Raw genomic sequence first — 20,165 nt, 5'->3', positions numbered from 1 at the left:
GTTTGCTCTTTTGCGTTAATTTGTTATAAGGCGCAAGTTCCTTATGTTGCTTTCCATTGCAGTTCTAAATCGCTTGAAGGGAGATTTGAAGGCATAGTTGAGCCTGGCTAGCAAAATTGCTTTCGAAACGCCATAGAGCAGTAATTGGAAGTTTTATTATCCGTATTCAACTTTTACTTATTAGCCCGAAAGAGTAATTCGCACATGGAGGAGTACTTGGAAAAACGCCATTATGTTTGTTATTGATCTATAAATCGCAGTCAACAAAGCTTGTTATGGGCGCCTTGTCGAAAACTTACAATGTTTATCATATTGGCAAGCTTACTAACAAGTACTTTCATTCGATCGACATCAGAGCTGAACAAATTTCAGATAGTATAATCTAGTCTTGATGAAATGTCCATGTTAACAGAAGCGAATAAAAGAAGTCAACAAAGCCCCATAGACTGCATTGTGAATGCGTATTCCTCATAAATGGAAAGAGAGAGTATTTTTAAGGCCCCCTTTTTAGCACCCCTTCTAGAAAACGTTCGGAATGGAAACGCAACCTGGTGGTGTTGAATAAAGCTACACAAAATGGCGCTCTCCCGTAATGAGAGTTCTTCTCAGTCCGCGTCCAATTTAGATTTAAGTATCATTACAGAGATGAAAGACAAATCAACACAGTATAATTTTTACTTAATTAATAAACAGAGTATGAAAAGTAAGTCAGTATCTTGTGAATTGAAAGAAACTATTGACTTAAGCGACTCCATCGTAAATAAACATTCAATTCACTAAGCCTCGGTTACCTACTTTGGCGCTCAGCTGCTAACCGAATGATCGCCGAGCGGAGAAAATCAGCGCGAGAGATGGCGACAGTCGCGACACAGTTACCCAGCTCTCCTTGCGAGAGTCGGGAAAATATTGGGGAGGGGGAAAAATTTTCTGGAGATCTCAAATCACCCCCACTGGTTTTTATAAGTGACGCGCCTAGCTCGTTCCCCGGTCTATTTGTTGACTTCTTTTATTCGCTTCTGATGTTAATCTTGTTTATAACACGATTGTCTAGAAATGTCGTCAACACAAACTATGATGCTCGCATTTGATTATTTTAATATTTGAAAAAACGTTCCATATAAATATATATCACCATTATTCCGAAATTGGAAAACTTTAACTGTTGGTGTAATTATGTTGTGTGGAGTCTATTGTTCTAATGGTCAGAAAGTATGGTTGCCTTCAAATGTCGTGAAAATGAGGAAATATCGCGAGAAACAAATTTGTTTTATTACATTTAGAATTACAATCTCATCGGAAAGTTAAAATTAACAACATTTTTCTATGGGATGAGTTTTCGATCCGAACAGAAATAATATCTACACCGCAGGCTGAATTACCCTAATTATCTCTTCGTTAAAGGGACTGTAAAATGTCGGCAGACAGTTGAATTTTACTTTATTTCTCTTTTTTTTTGAAAAAGGCGAACGATTTATTTCTCAGGAATTAAGTTTAAGTGCTAAATGCTTAACTTTGCGACTGAAGTAAATATAGAGAATTATTTAGCGCAAAAACTCAAGATGTGAATGTTTTTATGTTTTAGTTTGTAACGGAGTTATTGATACATTTAGTGATTAACGTTAAATATCTTACACTGAAAGGTGACCCTGAGCTATTTACACGTAGTTAAGAAGCCTTAACTCATTAAACAATATTGTACTACAAGTATCAGTAGTGAAACATGCAAATTTTTCTAATACTGTGCACTATTAATGCCTTTAAAAAACCAGGACTTTCATATTTGGATTTGGATTTATGGGTTTGAACCATTTGAGTGTTTAACTATTATTTAACTGTATTGATCCAAAGTCTGATGATCAATTAGTTGGACTAATCACATACAAAGTAATTCAATCAAATTACCATTCTTTTTTAACATGAAGAAGATTCAAAGTTCTTTCAATAGCGTTGGTATAGTTCAATTACTAAAACCACGGAGGCTACAATGTTAAAGGCGAAGAGAGATATGATTGCAAGCTGGATATTCTTCAACTCAATTTTGATTTCATTCTCTTCAATTAATCTGTTTTTTGCCAAGCATACTTCAGTATCCCACGCGTTAAATTCTCGATCACGAAATAATATAGCAGTTTCGAACATTCTCTGGATTCTGGAAAACAAATTCAATTTTATCATGAGTTAATAATATGTTAGCTCCCTATAAGTTACTCAGGCAATACATTTTTATACTCCAGCGTTTTCTCCCGCGCCGCCGGCTTCCCAATTATATGCGACGCTCTGCGGCCGCCACGCGAACGAAAATCTTATTTACTCTTCTTTCCGGTTTTTCCCCGGAAGCGCGTGTAGCGGAAGCTAGCCGATGATATCGGAGCTATTTAAGCAGCCGAATATTTCGCTCAGTAGCCTCGGTTAAGAAAACAGTTAAGAGATCAGTGGAATGGATTTAGCTGTTGTATAATTTTCTGGATTCAAGTCACATTAACAACTCTTATCTTTAGCATTCTTTATCAATATCGGCAAATTGCATTGAGTTCCTGCACTTTTTCGTCTCAGTACTGACACAAACGCCTTGATTTAATTTTAAATTGTTAGAACATAAATAAGACTAAAACACTCCCTTGGTGAAAAAGCAGCCGACGACTCGAGGTCGAGGAGCCGTACGAGCGGGATTTTTTTCCGACAAGAGAGAGCGCAACATTCGGATTTTCTTTCCGCGCGGGCGAAATGAGATGAAATCGCTCGATACATTACGCCTATGGAGCCTGAGTAACTTATAGGGAGCTAGCATATTATTAACTCATGATTTTATTAAATGAAGTAGTCCTCTAAAACGAAGCAATACACCTTTCCATTAATGGGGGTAGGAAAACTGTGACAGTTGGCAAAGACTAAACATTTATTTCCAGTGGCGTAACTACAGGGGAGCAGAGCCCGCAAATGCGGCTTTTGGGGGCCCTTACGAAATTTTGCTTGTCCAATATCTTATAAAGTGGCCTATAGTTTCACAAATCGGCCAATTAAGTCCTATATTTTTGAAATTTCAAAGTAATTATTTATAATCCCAGCTGTATGACGTTTTAAACGCAGAATTAGTGATATCTCATTTGGTCAGATCCAAAAAATATTCCACTTACAGGATATTATTCCATTGCCTGTCTAACACCACCTGCCTCTGGTCTTTGTCCATCCCACACGGACACCAGTCTGTACACACTAGCTTCTAATCACCATCATCTTCTGGTCTTTTGTCCATCCCACATCCCACATGGACACCAGTCTGTACACACTGGCTTCTAAACACCACCATCTTCTGGTCTGTGACCATCCCACATGGACACCAGCCTGTACACACTGGCTTCTAAACACCACCATCTTCTGGTCTGTGACCATCCCACATGGACACCAGTCTGTACACACTGGCTTCTAAACACCACCATCATCTGGTATTCTTGTCCATCCCACATGGACGCCAGTCTGTACATACTGGCTGCTAAATAGTTAAGGTTAAGACAAACGTGGCGATCGGCTAGGGTTACGAGAAACGTCTAGCCTTCCAATGGCGGGGTCTTCCTCCAAAGGTTCACGCAATTGCGCTGTTCTTCCCTATAGATGCGATTCGAAACCTTTATATAGTACCTATTTGTGTAAGGCGAAGCAACAGGCGTATGCTTCATTTCAAACGCCAATATTAGTCAAGTCTCTCAAGAATGTTTAATTGTTCTTTATCAAAACGATGTAACGCTCAATAAGGCGAACAAATAACGAAGAAAATATTAAATATTAATTATATTTATTTTAATATATAAGATAATATTTTTTTTTTAACTCAAAATTAATCCGAAAAGGGTTAAAAAGCAGTCTATATGATTTTCTGTGTGTGTCCGTCCGTTGTTACACTAGTGCGCCGCGTTAGCAGTTCGCCTTGTGTTGATGTGTAAAGAAATCCTACATAACCTTAATATTCCCTTTTTCCATAATATAAAGTAAGTATGTGGAAATATTTTTCGTAATTACGATTCCTTTAGTAGTTTCGTAGCTTTAAAGCTCTGTTTCATTTTGATATTCCAAGGATATTTTATAATATTATTATTTCAAATGGCTGTTTATATATTAATTAAGCTATACTACATCTGTATATAGATTAATCCTTGCTATAGTTTCTACAAGAAGAAAGATTAAACCTAGACTTCGGCGGGTAACTCAAGTGTTCTCCGTAATAGGCTTAGTGAACCAAAGAGGAAATAATTGAGACCAGAGGTGAAGTAAACTATGGGTTTTGATTATCTTGTCAGTATTGAAGAGACATTAACGGTTCAGAGTGAGCCGAAAGTTAACTACTCGTTTAAATAATAAGGTCTAGTTTTTATAACAGATTTAAGCACCATGGTTTCTAATAGATCAGTGAAAGGGCCAATGGAAAACGGGTAGTAGCTACGGAGTTTTCATTCTTTTATGGTGCGCATTGACTTTCAGTGCCTCTAGGCACATATCAGCTTTGGTGATATTTAACGTAAACACTCATGTTGGCAAACTAAGAATAGCGTTGAGGTGAAACGAAACAGTAGTGTTTATACTGCAAACCAGTTGTGAATGTAGCTATGAGAATATAGGGTTAACAGTTGAGGCGTAGACAATTGGGCCCTTTTAAGCACATAAAGGTTATATCTCTCCTAAAGTTATACACTTCATTTCCTGTTGTTTTTCCAATTGACTATTTTCCATATGTCCAAGACATATCTTTATTGGGTGTAAAATGTGTTCGCTATGCTTGGACACTGCCTTCTCTAATACTAGGCCTTGCGATAGGAATAAAAGGGGGGTGGCAGTTAGGATTTCACAAATGGCACTAGATGTCGCTTTTCTGAGGTTTTAAACTGGCGGTAAATTCAAAACTATGGGAAATTGTTAGCAACGACGAAGTGTAATCTGCTAAGTTCGTCTCGAAAAAGAAAGCAAAAAACCGGTCAATAAACCGGTTCATGATGTTGAACGGTTTCAAAGTTCGAAAAATACTAGTTTAAATTTGGTGTATGTTTTGACACGTGTCAATGGCGTCTGCATGGAAATTTCAACTAATCAAAGCCCTTAAGTTTTTCCCAAAAATGCCACTGCCAATGAAATACCTTAAGTGAGTCCCAGCACGGTGATTAAAATCCTAGACACCAGGGGTAAATAACGAAAGGAGTTAGAGACGCTAGCTTCCGTAGTGTAGAATACAGTGGGACTTTCAAACGTAGACACAGAAAAGAGAAAACGCCTCGGTCGCGCCGTCTATAATTCAAAATAAGTATGATATTTTCCAACCAATAGCGTGGCAGCAAAGTTTCGAAAGTCATGCTGCGATATCGATTTTCTCCTGTCTGCTAATTTTCGTCTGCTAGTTTTCGTCTGCAAGTGTTCGTCTGCTAGTGTTCGTCTGCTTACGACTCAGTGACAATTAGGCTTAGAGTAAAGTTTATTCATTAAGGTGCACTTGAATTAGAAACAGGCAACTTTAAAGTTGGTAAATTGCTTTATCGATAATGAAATGGAATTAAATGTCGTTTTTGCATCCTTCAAGACAGTTTTAGTTGTTTTAATTTCTTTAGTCACAGATACAGTCGATGATCCTGATCCCACAGTTCCACTGGCACTGACTCGGAAAAATCACTAAGCCTTGGCTCACTGGGCCGTCTCTGTAACCGCGCACTTACGGCAAAACAAGTTTGATTACATTTTGAGGATTTCCCCGGCTTCAAATTGCAAATTGTTGACTTATCTTTCTTCTTTAAATCGCTGTTTACTCGCGATTGAATATAATAATTATATTGGGTTGCTTTATGAGATGACTTCTCAACATCGACACCCGCAATTTTACTTTACCCAGAATACCTTGCGGCGCGAGATTTTAAGGCAAAACTTTTAAGGTTCTGGTCTTATATACAATACTGTTCCAAAGATGGCACTACGTTAGTTACAAATTCTATGACGTTTCAAGGTCCCACTGTATTCTACACTACGGAAGCTAGCGTCTCTAACTCCTTTCGTTATTTACCCCTGTAGACACCAATAGGGACTTTGCAATTTGGCCTTAACTCCGCCCCCAGCGCCATTATGGTATGTTTTTTAACAGAATGAAAGCAACATAAGCCCCTCCTCCCGGTATGTTTTTAAGCACTAGTGGAAGGTAGCCTGACTTTGCATGACAAAGTATTGCCAAGTCCCTATTTTACGAGACCAAAGGCAGGAACCAATCAGTCATCCATAAGGGCGGAGCTAGAACTAGCCTTTGATAAGCAAAGTCGACTCCACCCCTCAACCATGGGAGCATCTAGTGCCAATAGAGTTATATTTGCTGAGGGGGGTGAGACGTCATTGGTTTTTCAGCCAATGAAATCAACAAGCCAACAGATGGAGTCACCTTCTGGTGGCTATAGAGCTCATGTTAAATTTTGCCGTCAAAATGGCGAATGGGCGGAGTTTAATGTCACCCTCCCGTAACCGATATAACTCTATTGTTTAAACTAAACCACAGTCTAAGCCCTGACTTGCTTTAAAGGGACACTGTATTGATGGCTTGATCTTGTACCAACCAAAACCCTAGGCTTGAAACTTACCTTGGCTTTTAGTTCCTTGATTTGATTATCTTTCCTCAAGTGATCATAGTCACAATCATCCTCCTCCATTTCCTGAAAACAAATTCCAGTTTTGCGAATTTTAAAATTTCTTTGTAAACACTAGACAATGGAAATTGTGGAATAGTCCAATAATTTCTCAAGTACCTCTTTAAGTGTCACCGTTTGAAGATTTATGAAAGTAATGAAACTCATTTCGAAAATGTCCAACTTTTCAAACTGGAGCTATTTTATCAAAAATAAACAACAAATCCTTTGGCGACAATCATTCCCAGTGATTTCAAAAAAAATTGTGAGAGCAGACAGAAAGTCCACATGTCGTTATAGAATAATAAGAATAGTAGAAATCCTCCTGTGCATCGTCTGCTAAAACATTCTAAATTACCACAGCCGACTCGATCACGCTTTTTGCTGCACGCGTTATAGTGGTCTTCGGCGCGAAGTCAAAAGTCATTTAGAATATTTTAGCAGACAACGCATAGGAGAATTTCAGTATTTGGGGGATATTGGGGTAATTCTGCAAATAAAGAATGGTTTCGAGAATAAAATACATTGTGATGCTAAAGATTCAACCGTTAAAGTGTATAAGAGTAATTTCGGTTGAGAGGGGGAGTGAGCTGTGTATCCCCTACGCTAGGGGCAACTTTGTACTATAGAATACTATTTGCCCCCGGAAGGGAAGGGGAGGGGGGATATCACTAAGGTAAGAGATAGAGGGTTATGACGTTGCCGTATGTGGGAAAGAAATTACTCTTTACGGTACCCAAAAATAAGTATAAACAAAATAGGGGCCGTAATTTAGGTTTAAAAGATAATTAAATAAATAAATGCAGCAAGCACTTTGATGTAAAACTCGGCTTATTTATTTGCGTATAGTTTCAATTAAGCAGGCACAGTTTTTTTTATAGTATTATTATTATCAAGATAATCGCTTAGTTTTATAAATAAACTCAAAAAGTTCCCTGGACCATGGCCTAACTTCGGATTTTCTTCAACAAAAATAAATAAATAATATGGTATGTTTGCTCAGGTGTGAATTAAAAAAAAAAGTGGTTTTTAATAATAATTGGTCAAAAATTATTTAATTGAATACGACTGGTATTATTAATTAATAGGTTTAAATAAAAGTCACAAAAGAAGCGGTGTGACTCAATGTATAACTTGATATATCTGTATAAATAAAGAAATGTAGCAATTATCAAAGAATTTAAAAAAAGAAACATAAAAAGGGAACTTTGGTTTGTTAATTATTAATTGTAATAGTTCTGGTCATGCAGTTAATAAATAATATTATATAATTTTTAACTCCTTGAAATACATTGTTGAAGATAATGTCTTTAACAATCTATTTCAAAGGGAGACAAACGACTATCAGCTGGGTATTTAATTTCTATTTTTAATTAAAGTAATTAATATTAGTTGAAGTTTGATAACGTTAGCGATCCCATTCCCATCCCAAGGAAAGATTTGATAGTTTAACAACCGAAGCTTAGTTTGGCTGCTACAATTCACTTATCATTCAGATATAAAAGCTCACAAAGGTACAAACCAGCTAAACACGCAATTTAATTAAAATTAAACTGTTATTTCAGTAAATAAAAGTTAAATTTCAGCTTTTAATTCTGTTTGCCTCAAAATAAATTTTGAAAAACTACATGAAATTATCTTTTGGAATGTGCTTTACTTTCTTTATTATAATTATAATTGTTGAGTGACATAAAACCACCAAACCAAATCCAACCATAAATCGATCGGGACATTTTGGTAATAGAGGTGCCTGTATTTGCCAGAGAAATTCCAAAAAATTACTGTGGAAATTTAAATTAATAATTATTGAACTATAATTATTTGTACGGCAGCTTATTGAAAAAGTGAATGACTTTTTTTAAGTAATATACATTCCTTAAGATAGATTTTTGTAGTTCAATTTGCTTAATATTTCGTTGAATTAAGATTGATTATGCTATACTATTATGTTAAAATTTTATATAGGAGAAAAATTAGTACTAGTAGTTAGTATAATCTTTAGGTATTCGCCCCCACCCCCTCGCACCATGTGGTGAATTATTTTTAAAGTCAAGCGATCCTTTTATATATATAGAGCGTTTGACAAATCCCTCCAGTTTCTTACGTTTGATCTTACTTAATGAAAAAATTGTTCTTAACTGCCGCTTTTACCATTGTTTGTACAGTGTAATTTGCCTCAAGAAAATGTACGCAGGAATCTTTTTAACTTAAAACTAAAGCAAGTAGTCCACTAAGCCTTGTGAAACCGTATCGTTAACGTAACGTCACGTATCCAAATACGAACAGAACACCATCTGATAACGTTTCTTAAACAATTCTTTCGGACTTAGTTAATGGGCGCCCTCTTTCGGATGATTTACGAACTTAAAACGGTAACGATACGGTTTCGCAAGGCTAAGTGGACTACTTGCTTAAGGATCCTGACTGACAAAAAAAATGGTACAAGTTGTACAACATTGTGCGGAAGATGCATTAATAAAAATTAGAATATCAAACTTCATTCATTAAATAATTTTTGCATGGTTAGCGGAATTTATTCATTGAAGTAGACTAGGTGAAACCAGGGTGGTCGCCCGTTTCCGCACAGTTTTATTTTCCACACCTTAAAAACCTATAGCCCCTTTCCGCATACTTTTTCATAAATCATTTCCGCACAGTTTGCAAAAAAATTATTTTCTTGTTGCTTACATTTTAAAAACCTTAAACTTACGCTGCTGGCCCATTGGACCGAAAATAGCCACAATGTGAGGTTTATGATTATAAAATTATCGATGCTATTTAACGATATATTTATTTTTAATGCAGATTTTACAAACGGAATTAAAAAATGCTCATTTTACTTTTATTTTTTAACAAAATCAAACTTGGTTTAATGCTTACGTCTATCAATACACTTTTCTATAACGATAGTGATATTGCACTGGTCAAATCAAAAGTTTAATAGCATGCCTATATTGTAGCATAAACGAACAGAACCAAACCAAACTTAACCCCAACCGAACCGGACCAAACCTAACCCTAAACTATATCGATAATGATAATACAATGATCAAATCACAAGTTTAATAGCATGCCTCTATATTGTAGCATAACCTAACGAAACCAAAACATATTCGAACCAAACATAACCCCAACCGAACCAAACTTAACCCTAAACGAACCTAACCTAACCAACAAGAAAATAAAAATGTTTTATTTGCAAACTGTGCGGAAATGGGTTATGGTAAAAAATGGTGAACTAAAATTTCAATGTAAAAACTATGCGGAAATGGGCTATAAAAAGTGTGCGGAATTGGGCTATGATTCTCGAAAATTGCGCGGAAATGGGCATCCTCGGAAACCAGAAGCACATGGATAATAATAATTGTTATCATAAGTTCGTAAGAAGATTACAACATATTTTATGTTGTTATCTATATGCTTTTGGTGAAACTATGAATGGTCGAGCTGCTGCCATGAGCTTACTATAGACTAAATAAGAAGATGGACTGCAAATATGAGAGTAGTCAATTCTCGCTTGTCGTTCTAGAACTAGCTCTCAGTAAGTCTCTAGTATTGCAAGTTCCAGCAGATCTTACACGAGTTCTTGATTCTTGAACCATAGCCAACTAGGTAGTAACTTTCTAGTTGGCTATGGTTGAACCTAAGACCATTTAATGGTCTTAGCTTGGACTGGAAGTTTCGGAATGCCATATAGACAAATTCGTTTATTACAAACGGAGAAACCAAAGTGAAAAACCACAAGTATGAATTAAACGGTAAAGTTAAACTTAGCAACAATTTTGCTGCCTCTCTTGCTTTTGCTGAAAACCAACTAGCACCAGAAGTGATGACGATGATAAAGAAATTGAAGAAGAAAAGATTTAAAGCAATAAAATATTTATCAATTACTTTGGCAAAAATATTATTTTTTAATGGCGAAGATACAATTACAGATACTCCATTTGTAGTATTAAATATGGTTCATTATAGTTAAATAAACGGTTATGTTCAATATTGTTCGTTACACAAACACAGTATTATCTCTAGTTCCCAGTTCCATATTTTTATAATACCACGTCCGGTTATTATTCCGTAACGAAAGGTTTTTACAATTTTTCTATGAACAGAAACTTTTCTCTTAGTGAGTATAGTCAAGAAACGAAAATTAAAACGCGCAGTGCGGATTACTCACTAGGCACTGGAGCTCAGGGGTCCCCGAAGGTGTTGATCCGGCACTGCAAAAGCATTGCGCAATTACCAAAATTTCAAAGTTTTAAATACCTAGTATGCTTAACCACAATTCATGGCATTAGTTCAAGTGATAACTACGTTGATGTCGGATCAAATTACTCTTCCTCGTGCTGCCATAATCACAGTGATCACATTTGAATGGTCTTTCACCACTGTGAATGCGTTGATGTACGATTAAGTAATTCTTCACGTTGCAGGCGTAATCACACTGATCACATTTGAAGGGTTTTTTACCACTGTGAATACGCTGATGTTCGATCAAATGGCTCTTCCACATACTGGCATAGTGACACTGATCACATTTGAAGGGTTTTTCACTGCTGTGAATTCTTTCATGTGCGATTACATTAGACCTATGAGCACTAGCATAGTGACACTGATCACATTTGAAGGGTTTTTTACCACTGTGAATGCGCTGATGTATCATCAAATCATATTTCCGGGTACTGACATAACCACACTGATCACACTTGAAGGATCTTACACCACTGTGAATACGTTGATGCGCGATCAAAGAATACTTCTGCGAAGTGGCATAATCACACTGATCACATTTGAATGGTTTTTTACCACTGTGAATGAGTTGATGTGTGATCAAATTAACCTTCTGCGTGCTGGCATAATCACACTGATCACATTTGAATGGTTTTTCACCACTGTGAATGAGTTCATGTCTGATCAAATGAAACTTCTGCGTGCAGGCGTAATCACACTGATCACATTTGAAGGGTTTTTCACCACTGTGGATGACCAGATGTTGGATAAAATGACACTTCCGCGTACTGGCATAGTCACACTGATCACATTTGAAGCGTTTTTCTTTGGTACCCTTTCGAATGCCAAGTTCAAGGTCCCTTTCATATCCAGGTGAATATTCGCATCGAGTTGAACATTTCTTCTTGGATTTTCCTACAGAAAGGAAAATAAATGAAAACTTCTCATAAGATATCATACAACTGGCATCAAAAACATTGCAATGTGCAACGGCAATTGATATAACAGGTTATGCTTAGACTTAAAAAGACACAAAGGCAAAGAAAACAAGTTCGGAAACAATAACAGATTGTGTGAATTTTTATTTTTACCCAGCCCGAGCCGTTAAACCTTCTGCAGACACAATTGCAATTAAATATTGATGAGCTTAGCACATTGCATTATCTTAAGAATAAATGTTTAAACAGGAAATAGATTTTTTTTCTATTTGGAGCCCATAGACTCCATACTAATTTCTGATTGAAGGTAAGAGTAAGGGCAGAAGGGAAAACTAATTTGTATTTTTTAATATTAATTCAGAATAATTAGTTTTCATCTATTTATTAACTTCAAATTATCTGATTTTGGTATGTTTTCAATACCCGTGTATCTCAATTAATTGCACAGCTTGATTTCGTTCATCAACATGAAATTCGGCCATTTTCATCTCCTTCAATGTAAAGTTGTAAACAAAACTACTTTTTATTCGTCAACCGAGACGTCACCTTCTTATGTGACGTACAGCTAAGGCAGATGTTAGATAGCCAATCAGTGAAGGGTAGTTGATTTGAGGTTAGTGAGACTGTTGTTACGAGTGTAAAGCATTGTGGAGATATAAAGTGTGTCCCTTCTCTCCCTTCTGGTAAGGCTTAAAACTTTGTTAAACCGCCTGATGCTCCTTCCTAGAGTTTCATTGGCTATTCATTCAATGTTTACTCGTTCACACCACGAAAAGATAACTAGATTACAATCGGGCTATTCGCTGACAGGTCGATAGCTACGTCATTTTCACTTAGCTTCTAACTTCAAATACAATAGGTGTGACGTCAGGGGTGAGGGTTTCTACATCTCCTCCCCTTTAATTCAAACAGAAAGACCAGAAAATGGTAAGATGTATATTCCAAGCAGATGAAAAACGTGTATTCTTGGTATTAGGATGGTGTTAGTGATATCAACCTTGCAGCTTTCTCGAATTCGGAAATTAACTAATTGTGACTGTGTTTATCCGATGAACAAACAAAAAACAACTTTCTCAAATATACCTTTACGAAATACTGAATGAAAACTTTGCCAAAGTAAACGTATAATAAAATATACGTGACAATATGAACAACCATACTCCGTCATTAAACCTCGGTAGGTGATACACATACAAAGGAGTGAAAAAACACAATCATGAATTCTACGGTAGCAACAACTTTGCTGTCTCTCTTGCTTTTGCTGAAAGCAATTAGCACCAGAAGTGATGACGACGGTGAAGTAATTAATGAAGAAAATTAAGATTCAAAGCAATAAAATATTTATCAATTACTCTTTAATGGCGACGATACAATTACTGATATTCCATTGTTCAATATAGTTAAATAAACGGTTATGTTCCATATTGTTCGTTAAGGTTTTCTAAATAACTAACACAAACACAGTATTATTTCTAGTTCCCAGTTAAGACGTAGGCTAGTTACATTCCACATTTTATAATACTATATAGCCCGTGCGGTTATTATTCCGTAACGAAAGGTTTTTACAAATTTTCTATGAACAGAAACTTTTTTCTTGGTGAGTATACAATTGTCGAGAACAGTAATATTTGAAACGAAAATGAAAACGCGCAGTGCCTGATTACCCATTAGGCACTGTAGGCATGGTGCTGATTTGGCATTGAAAAAGCGTTGCGCAATTAACACGATTTAAAGGTTTTAAATTCCTAGTTTTCTTAACTACAATCCATTTCATTAGTCCAAGTGATTACTACGTTGATGTCGGATCAAATTATTCTTCTGCGTGCAAGCATAATCACACTGATCACACTTGAAGGGTTTTTCAGCGCAATGAATGCGTTGATGTCTGATCATATGATTCTTCCACGTGCTGGCATAGTCGCACTGATCACATTTGAAGAGTCTTTCATCACTGTGATTGCGTTGATGTCTGATCAAATGATTCTTCCGCGTACATGCAAAATCACACTGATCACATTTGAAGGATTTTTCACCACTGTGAATGCGTTGATGCGCGATCAAATTATTCTTCTGCGTGCTGGCATAATCACACTGATCACATTTGAATGGTTTTTCACCACTGTGAATGCGTTGATGTTTGATCAAATTATTCGTCAATGTGCAAACATAATCACACTGCTCACAATTGAAGCGTTTTTCACTGCTATGAATGCGTTGATGTGCGGTTACATTAGGCTTATGAGTACTAGCATAGTTACACTGATCAGATTTGAATGCTTTTTCACCACTGTGTATGCGTTGATGTCTGATCAAATGATTCTTCGCGTTGCAGGCATAGTCACACTGATCACATTTGAAATATTTTTCATCAGTACCCTTTGTAATGTGACGTTCAAGAAGACTTTTATATTTGGGAGAATATTTACATAGAGTTGAACGCTGCTTCTCGGTTTTTCCTACAGAAAGCAAACGAAGCGAAACTTCTTACAATTTGAATCAAACAGTACTGTGCAAGGTCACTTGATAAAAAATGACATGCCGAGGATTAAAATGACGCAAAGATAAAGAAAGTAAGTTCGCGAAACCAAAATAACACCGCTCTGAATGGAGACGACTGTCTCCGAAGATTTTACCTAGTCCAGCGTATCCTTTCCGATCAGAAAGTGGAAACTAAATGGTTGTCAGTTATTGAGAAAATACTTGAGGTTTCAGTCTGTTATTAAAATAAATTAGAAGGGAAAATTATAGGGCTGCCGTTATTGAAAGGCGTTATTTCGTCCTCTCTGCTCTTTTTGTTGAGTTAAATGCAATTAACTCCAATTCGGTAACACGTAACTCCAAATTAACTCAAGAGTATGCGGGAGACAATTATCTCTGACGTTACCCTTTTGAACTGACTGAATATAATGGTAGAGAAAGTGAAAAATTTTCGATGAGTCGAATATCATAATTTTAGTATAGGAAGGCCACTTATCCGAGGAAGCTAGTCACCGAGCGTAAGAGTAGGTGTATGTGACAAAAACGTGATTTACTTTGCACTATATCCAGCCATTAAGTCAGAAGAAATGAAAAAGTCTTGCAACGATAATTATAACATAATTTTGCCAATAGGGTCTACCCAAACCTCAAGGATGTTTTCACCTTTTACTTTTGAAACACCCCCCCCCACACAAAAAATCACCATTTCTATTTAAAACCCTTGTTTCCCATACATTAAAAGTCATTTACAAAATGGTATCCATTACATTCTTAATAATACATCGTTTCATATTTCATTATCAGTAAGACCAAAGCTGATAAGGCTTTACACAGAAAGTCTTGCATGTATCTTGGGCCTGGGTGAGCTAAATAATCGCTCGCCCCGCGGAGGAAAATAATTCGGTGACGCGGCTTCTTCGGTTGTCTCTACCATAAGAACCGATTGACCAGTTACATAGATACGCGGACTCCCATAAAGACGATTTAGGGTCTCTAAAATAATCTTTAGATGAAACTATTCACAATTTCAAAGACCAATTGGGAGTAAAGTATACAAAGATCTTATCAATCTGAATCACGTTTGATTGGGCTATTTAAGACGCCAGGGTGGCCCGGTATCTGTTTTTTACGGTATAATTGTTACCCGAGTTGTTACATGAAGTTATCCTTTAATGTATAGCTTATATGAGGCGTTAGCTTATCTATGGAGTGAACTGGATTCATTTGTCTCCTTTTCTTTATCTTAGGCCTAAAGAATCAATTCAATTATTGGGGAAGAGGTTGAAAAATCCCGGGAATAAAAGAGGGAAAGAACGGATGGACAACATTAATTTTTGTGCGGGGTTACAAAACCTGTTAGGGGGTTACCACTAGAAAATTTGGAAATATCTACACTGTTTTTGGTGAGGACCCTTCTGTATGTGGGTACATTTCCACAATTTTTGAATCTATGTTCCAGTCCCGAAACTCGTTGCTGATGTGTCTTTAAGCATAAAATAACTTACCAATTTCCGAACTAGCAGAAGATGAATTACTTTCTGAATTCTTTGACGAGCTACTTCCGAATGTATCAGATCTGCACACTTTAGTATTATCTTCAACTTCAATTGGTACTTTTGGTGAATCGCTTTCCACAGAGACGGGGGTCAAATCCGATGTTTCGTTGTAATCGGGCTCGGGTTTACAAACATACAACGGCACATTCAATGAACTCAAATCAACATAGTTCAGTTTTGGCAAGCACTGTTTCATAGTTTGATTTTGTCCATTATCAGTTTTCTTCGAATCTGTCAAGGTGGTCTCGGATTGGTCACTTGGCGAATTGCTTGACAATTCCCAATGTTCTTCGAGACACAATTTCTTGGATCGAGTTGAAATACTCTCATTTCCTCTCTTTGTCAAGGAAATTTGTGATTTAGGATAAGAATTGTTAATTTTAAGACTGTTCTCAGGAGGTTTTAGTTGCGAATCCGTTATTGGGAGAGGAGACATTTTAAACTGTTTTTCGATCTCAAGGTTGGGTAAATAAGGAACACAGTCACTGTATTTTAGTTTAGGAATACATAGTTTCATAATTCTCGTTCCAAGACCCGCGTTTTTAGACTTTTTTGAGGTAGTTTTAGTTATGGTGTTTCCTTTGTCAACCTCCTCCGCGTCACATTCGGGTGATTCTTCCTTAATACCTTCTTTGGTCAGTGTGCCTTGGATATTGCAATCACCTTCAGCTTTTACCAATGAACCTTAATGATTAAAAGGAAAAAAATAAACATAATATATAGTTTTATTAAACGAGCACAACATTAGGTTGTGTCACACCCTACCCATACCAGATTGCTCGGGGTTCGTATCTTCCACTTTAAGCAGACTTTGGTAAATGTTGCTGGGTATCTCAGCTGGTATACTTAAGGAACTACGCAAATAAAAAACCGTTAAAACTGATATAGCAATGAACAGTAATAAAAGATTAATACGTTAAATAGAACTCGGTATCATCTTAATAGAAGTTTTCGCTGTAACTAAGAGGGAAAGACACGGGGGTAAAACTTGGCCTTCCACCTTGCTTTTTGCGCCTACGTTGTATGGTCTTTTTGTATTATGAGAGTGCGCAGAGACGGCAATGTACACCCCCTTGTATGTCCCCATACTGAGGGTTGCCTACCCCCTTTTTTTTAATAATACGTTCAGCTAGCTAATTGGACCAAGTCATCTTGAAAAAGTCTATACTTTAGTTATATAACATGATTCTTCCCAGGTTCAATCTATTTGTTTGTTCTCCTGCTCATGAAACTTAAAAGGGACTGTCAATACGTCACAAATACCACGTGACACCAAAGACTCAAAATGGAGTGGAACTGGACACCTAGTCATTGTTTTTAGCCAGATTGCAGAACCAATTCCCTGAAGTGGACGTTTTTGAAATAAAACCAACTAAGCTTCTTTGAACCACGCCTTCCCCAATCACGTGCCTGTGACGAACTTCAAATAATTCTTACCCACCCCCTGATGCTGTCGTTACAGACCCTTTAAGTTGCGCATCGCACCATGCTATGGTGAATTATACAAGTGTTTGGCACTAAATCCTCAGCGTTCATCCCACAAACCTCGTCTTAACGTGGGACAAAAACGCACAAACGCATGCGCCTTGGCAAATAGTTAAGCGCTAATAGAGTAATCAAAAGGGAACTATTTATCGCGTATGTGATTTGAATTTAGTAACCTTGCTCCAAATGTAAAATGATGTTGCGAAGAATCATGTTACAATTACCCAGCCGCTTTGTGGTACACTTCTCTCGAAGTATTATACACTTCTGATTTTATTCACGAGTCTCGTGGCAAGGCTTAACGATTGAAGTTTTATTAACGCGAATTAGTCAGTTCAATAAAAAGTTATAATTGAGCTTCAACTTAACCACAGTCGAGACTTGGCGTTGGTTTAGTTTAAAGAAATGGCACTAGATGCTCCTATAGTCGAGGGGCGGAGTTGACTGGCCCGCTAAGCTTAATTAGCAAAGGCTAGTTTTAGCTCCGCCCTCATGGACAAGTTCTCACCTTTGTATTTGCTCTTCTGTTTGCTGCTTTATCACAATTGGATGAAATAAATCCTGGCCATTCAATCCTGTATCATTTTCAACAGGTTCTTTTTTAACGCATCCGTTGTTGCCTCTTTGATGCATTCCTCTTTCCTCCTGTGTTTTAAACAAGTAAAAATAATTCAAACTTAGGTGATACTTTTGACCTGATACTCTTTCACATCGACTGTGAAAATATGTCACAAACCATCAGGTATTTCATTTTATTTTCCAACTCTTGAATGACCCCATTGAGCCTTCCAATTTCGTCCACTTTCGCATTTATCGTAATTAAAATTTTCATTTTCTCTTTATTCATGTTTGAAATTAAACCATTACACTGCAAAACAAAATTGGACTTTCTTATTTACAGAATGACCTTTAAAGTGTCAAGCAATGACACGGACAAAGGGGGGGGGGCTCATTTGGTTTCGTTCTTAAAGGGCACCACTGGATGCTTGAAGGGGCAGTAGCTTTGCAACAACTAGAAGCAAGTCTGCAGTTTGTCTGTGTAGGCATAGAGCTCCCACAAGGCTCTTGTGGTGCCCTCTAATAAAGCTACAAATGAGGCTCGTGTTTCCAATCACCCACCAATAAACATTGGTTTACTTAAGGTTTTTCTATTATGATTTCTACTTTAAAGCAAATTTCAGCTCCTGTGGCTCTCCTAGCACGCTGATTAAGATCCTAGACACCAATAGGGGCTTGGCAATTTGGCCTTAACTCCGCCCCCAGCGCCATTATGGTATGTTTTTTAGCAGAATGAAAGCTACATAAGCCCCTCCTCCCGGTATGTTTTTTAGCACAAGCTTTAAGGGACACTGTATTGACAGCTTAATCTTGTACCAACCAAAACCCTAGGCTTGAAACTTACCTTGGCTTTCAGTTCCTTGATTTGATTATCTTTGCTCAAGTGATCATAGTCACAATCATCCTCCTCCATTTCCTAAAAACAAATTCCAGTTTTGCGAAATTTAAAATTTCTTTGTAAACACTAGACAATGGAAATTACGGAATAGTCCAATAATTTCTCAAGTACCTCTTTAAGCGTCACCCTTTGAAGATTTACGATAGAAACTTAATATACCCCAAAATTGTGAAATAGTAGAAATCCTCCCATGCATCGTCTGCTAAATAATTCTAAATTACCACAGCCGACTGGATCACGCTTTTTGCTGCACGCGCTATAGTGGCGGTCGGAATCAGTCTGGGAAATGAGGATATTTTTTAAACTAGTCCTTGGGACCAGTGACCCCCCTAGTGTCTTAAATAATAAACTGGTCTCCGGAGTGGTTCCAGCCTTTTTTCTCCTATAGATTTGCAATTAATAAACTGGTCCCGAGGAGGGGTAACTTAAGAAAAGCAAAACATTTCACACAGCCTTCGCAAATAAAAACTATATTAATCACTAGCCGATATTAATTAAAACAACTCTGAAATTATTATATTGTAACTAACCATTTAAAGATTCGTTTAATATAACAAAACTGGGTTTTTATTTTATCAGTTTTTACCATCAATTAAGGTGATGGATAAAAGCAAAAGTAATATAAGAACCTCCCTACGGGAGGAAAGTGTACAAAGGCGAACTTTTGCCGATAGTCCTCGTCCCGCGAATGTCCCCGCGCACTTATACGCTCGTAAACAAAGTTACAAAAAATAGGGCCGCGGCGCGTAGAGCGTAGGAATACATTCTCTGATCTCGCGATTGCGTCGGCTGCTTAAGTTAGTCAATCTCACAGACTCATTGTAATTTTAAGCATTTCCAAAGAAGTAATTCATGCTGCATTTTTAGATTTTGATGATAATCAATCATTAATAATCAGGGAGTGACTAGATTATAGGATTTTCATAGGTCTTTGCATAAAATTTGATTTAAACCCTTACCTTGCCAAGGTATATGCCTAACACTGTACATAGATAGATTTTAAAATGGTGTTATTATCTTGTATCAGAAGTATATAATACTTCTCTTCGAGAGAAGTGTACCACAAAGCGGGGTAAGTGTAACGTCATTCTTCCCAACATCGGAACATTTGGAGCAAGGTTACTAAACCGAATCACATACGCGATAAATAGTTCCCTCATAATTAGTCTATTTGCGTTAAACTATTTGGCAAGACGCACTTGTGGATTTTTGTTTCACCCCAAGACGAGGTTAGGGAGTTGATTGCTGAGGATTTAATACCAAACAGTTATAGAATTCACCTTACGGTGAGATGCCCAATTGCCCATCTGTAGTTTCTTGAGCGGGAGAGCAAACAAAAAGGGTGAGCCTGGGAAGAATGACGTTACATAACTAATGTATTAAG

General features: G+C 37.0%; 1 protein-coding gene and 1 long non-coding RNA gene across 2 annotated transcripts; both read right to left on the bottom strand.

The window, feature by feature from the left end:
- Positions 1 to 1,247: 1,247 nt before the first annotated feature.
- Positions 1,248 to 7,037, bottom strand: LOC149587411 (uncharacterized). Its single transcript, XR_016380348.1, has 3 exons — positions 6,762 to 7,037; positions 6,597 to 6,668; positions 1,248 to 2,149 (listed from the first exon to the last, which is right to left on the bottom strand). It is a non-coding gene; the product is annotated as an uncharacterized LOC149587411 (long non-coding RNA).
- Positions 7,038 to 10,528: 3,491 nt separating this feature from the next.
- Positions 10,529 to 18,924, bottom strand: LOC149587410 (uncharacterized). Its single transcript, XM_089863665.1, has 7 exons — positions 18,893 to 18,924; positions 18,728 to 18,799; positions 18,062 to 18,193; positions 17,834 to 17,970; positions 16,606 to 16,694; positions 15,790 to 16,524; positions 10,529 to 11,783 (listed from the first exon to the last, which is right to left on the bottom strand). The coding sequence occupies exons 2-7, from the start codon at positions 18,794 to 18,796 to the stop codon at positions 10,933 to 10,935; spliced, it is 2,013 nt and encodes a 670-aa protein (XP_089719791.1). The 5' UTR covers positions 18,797 to 18,799; positions 18,893 to 18,924; the 3' UTR covers positions 10,529 to 10,932.
- Positions 18,925 to 20,165: the final 1,241 nt, after the last annotated feature.

This window comes from Phalangium opilio, unplaced genomic scaffold, assembly GCF_054372755.1.
Source record: "Phalangium opilio isolate 3A_F unplaced genomic scaffold, DU_Popi_V2 ptg001170l_1, whole genome shotgun sequence".
Taxonomy (NCBI): Eukaryota; Metazoa; Arthropoda; class Arachnida; order Opiliones; family Phalangiidae; genus Phalangium; species Phalangium opilio.
This window is presented reverse-complemented; position numbering and strand designations above follow the sequence as displayed.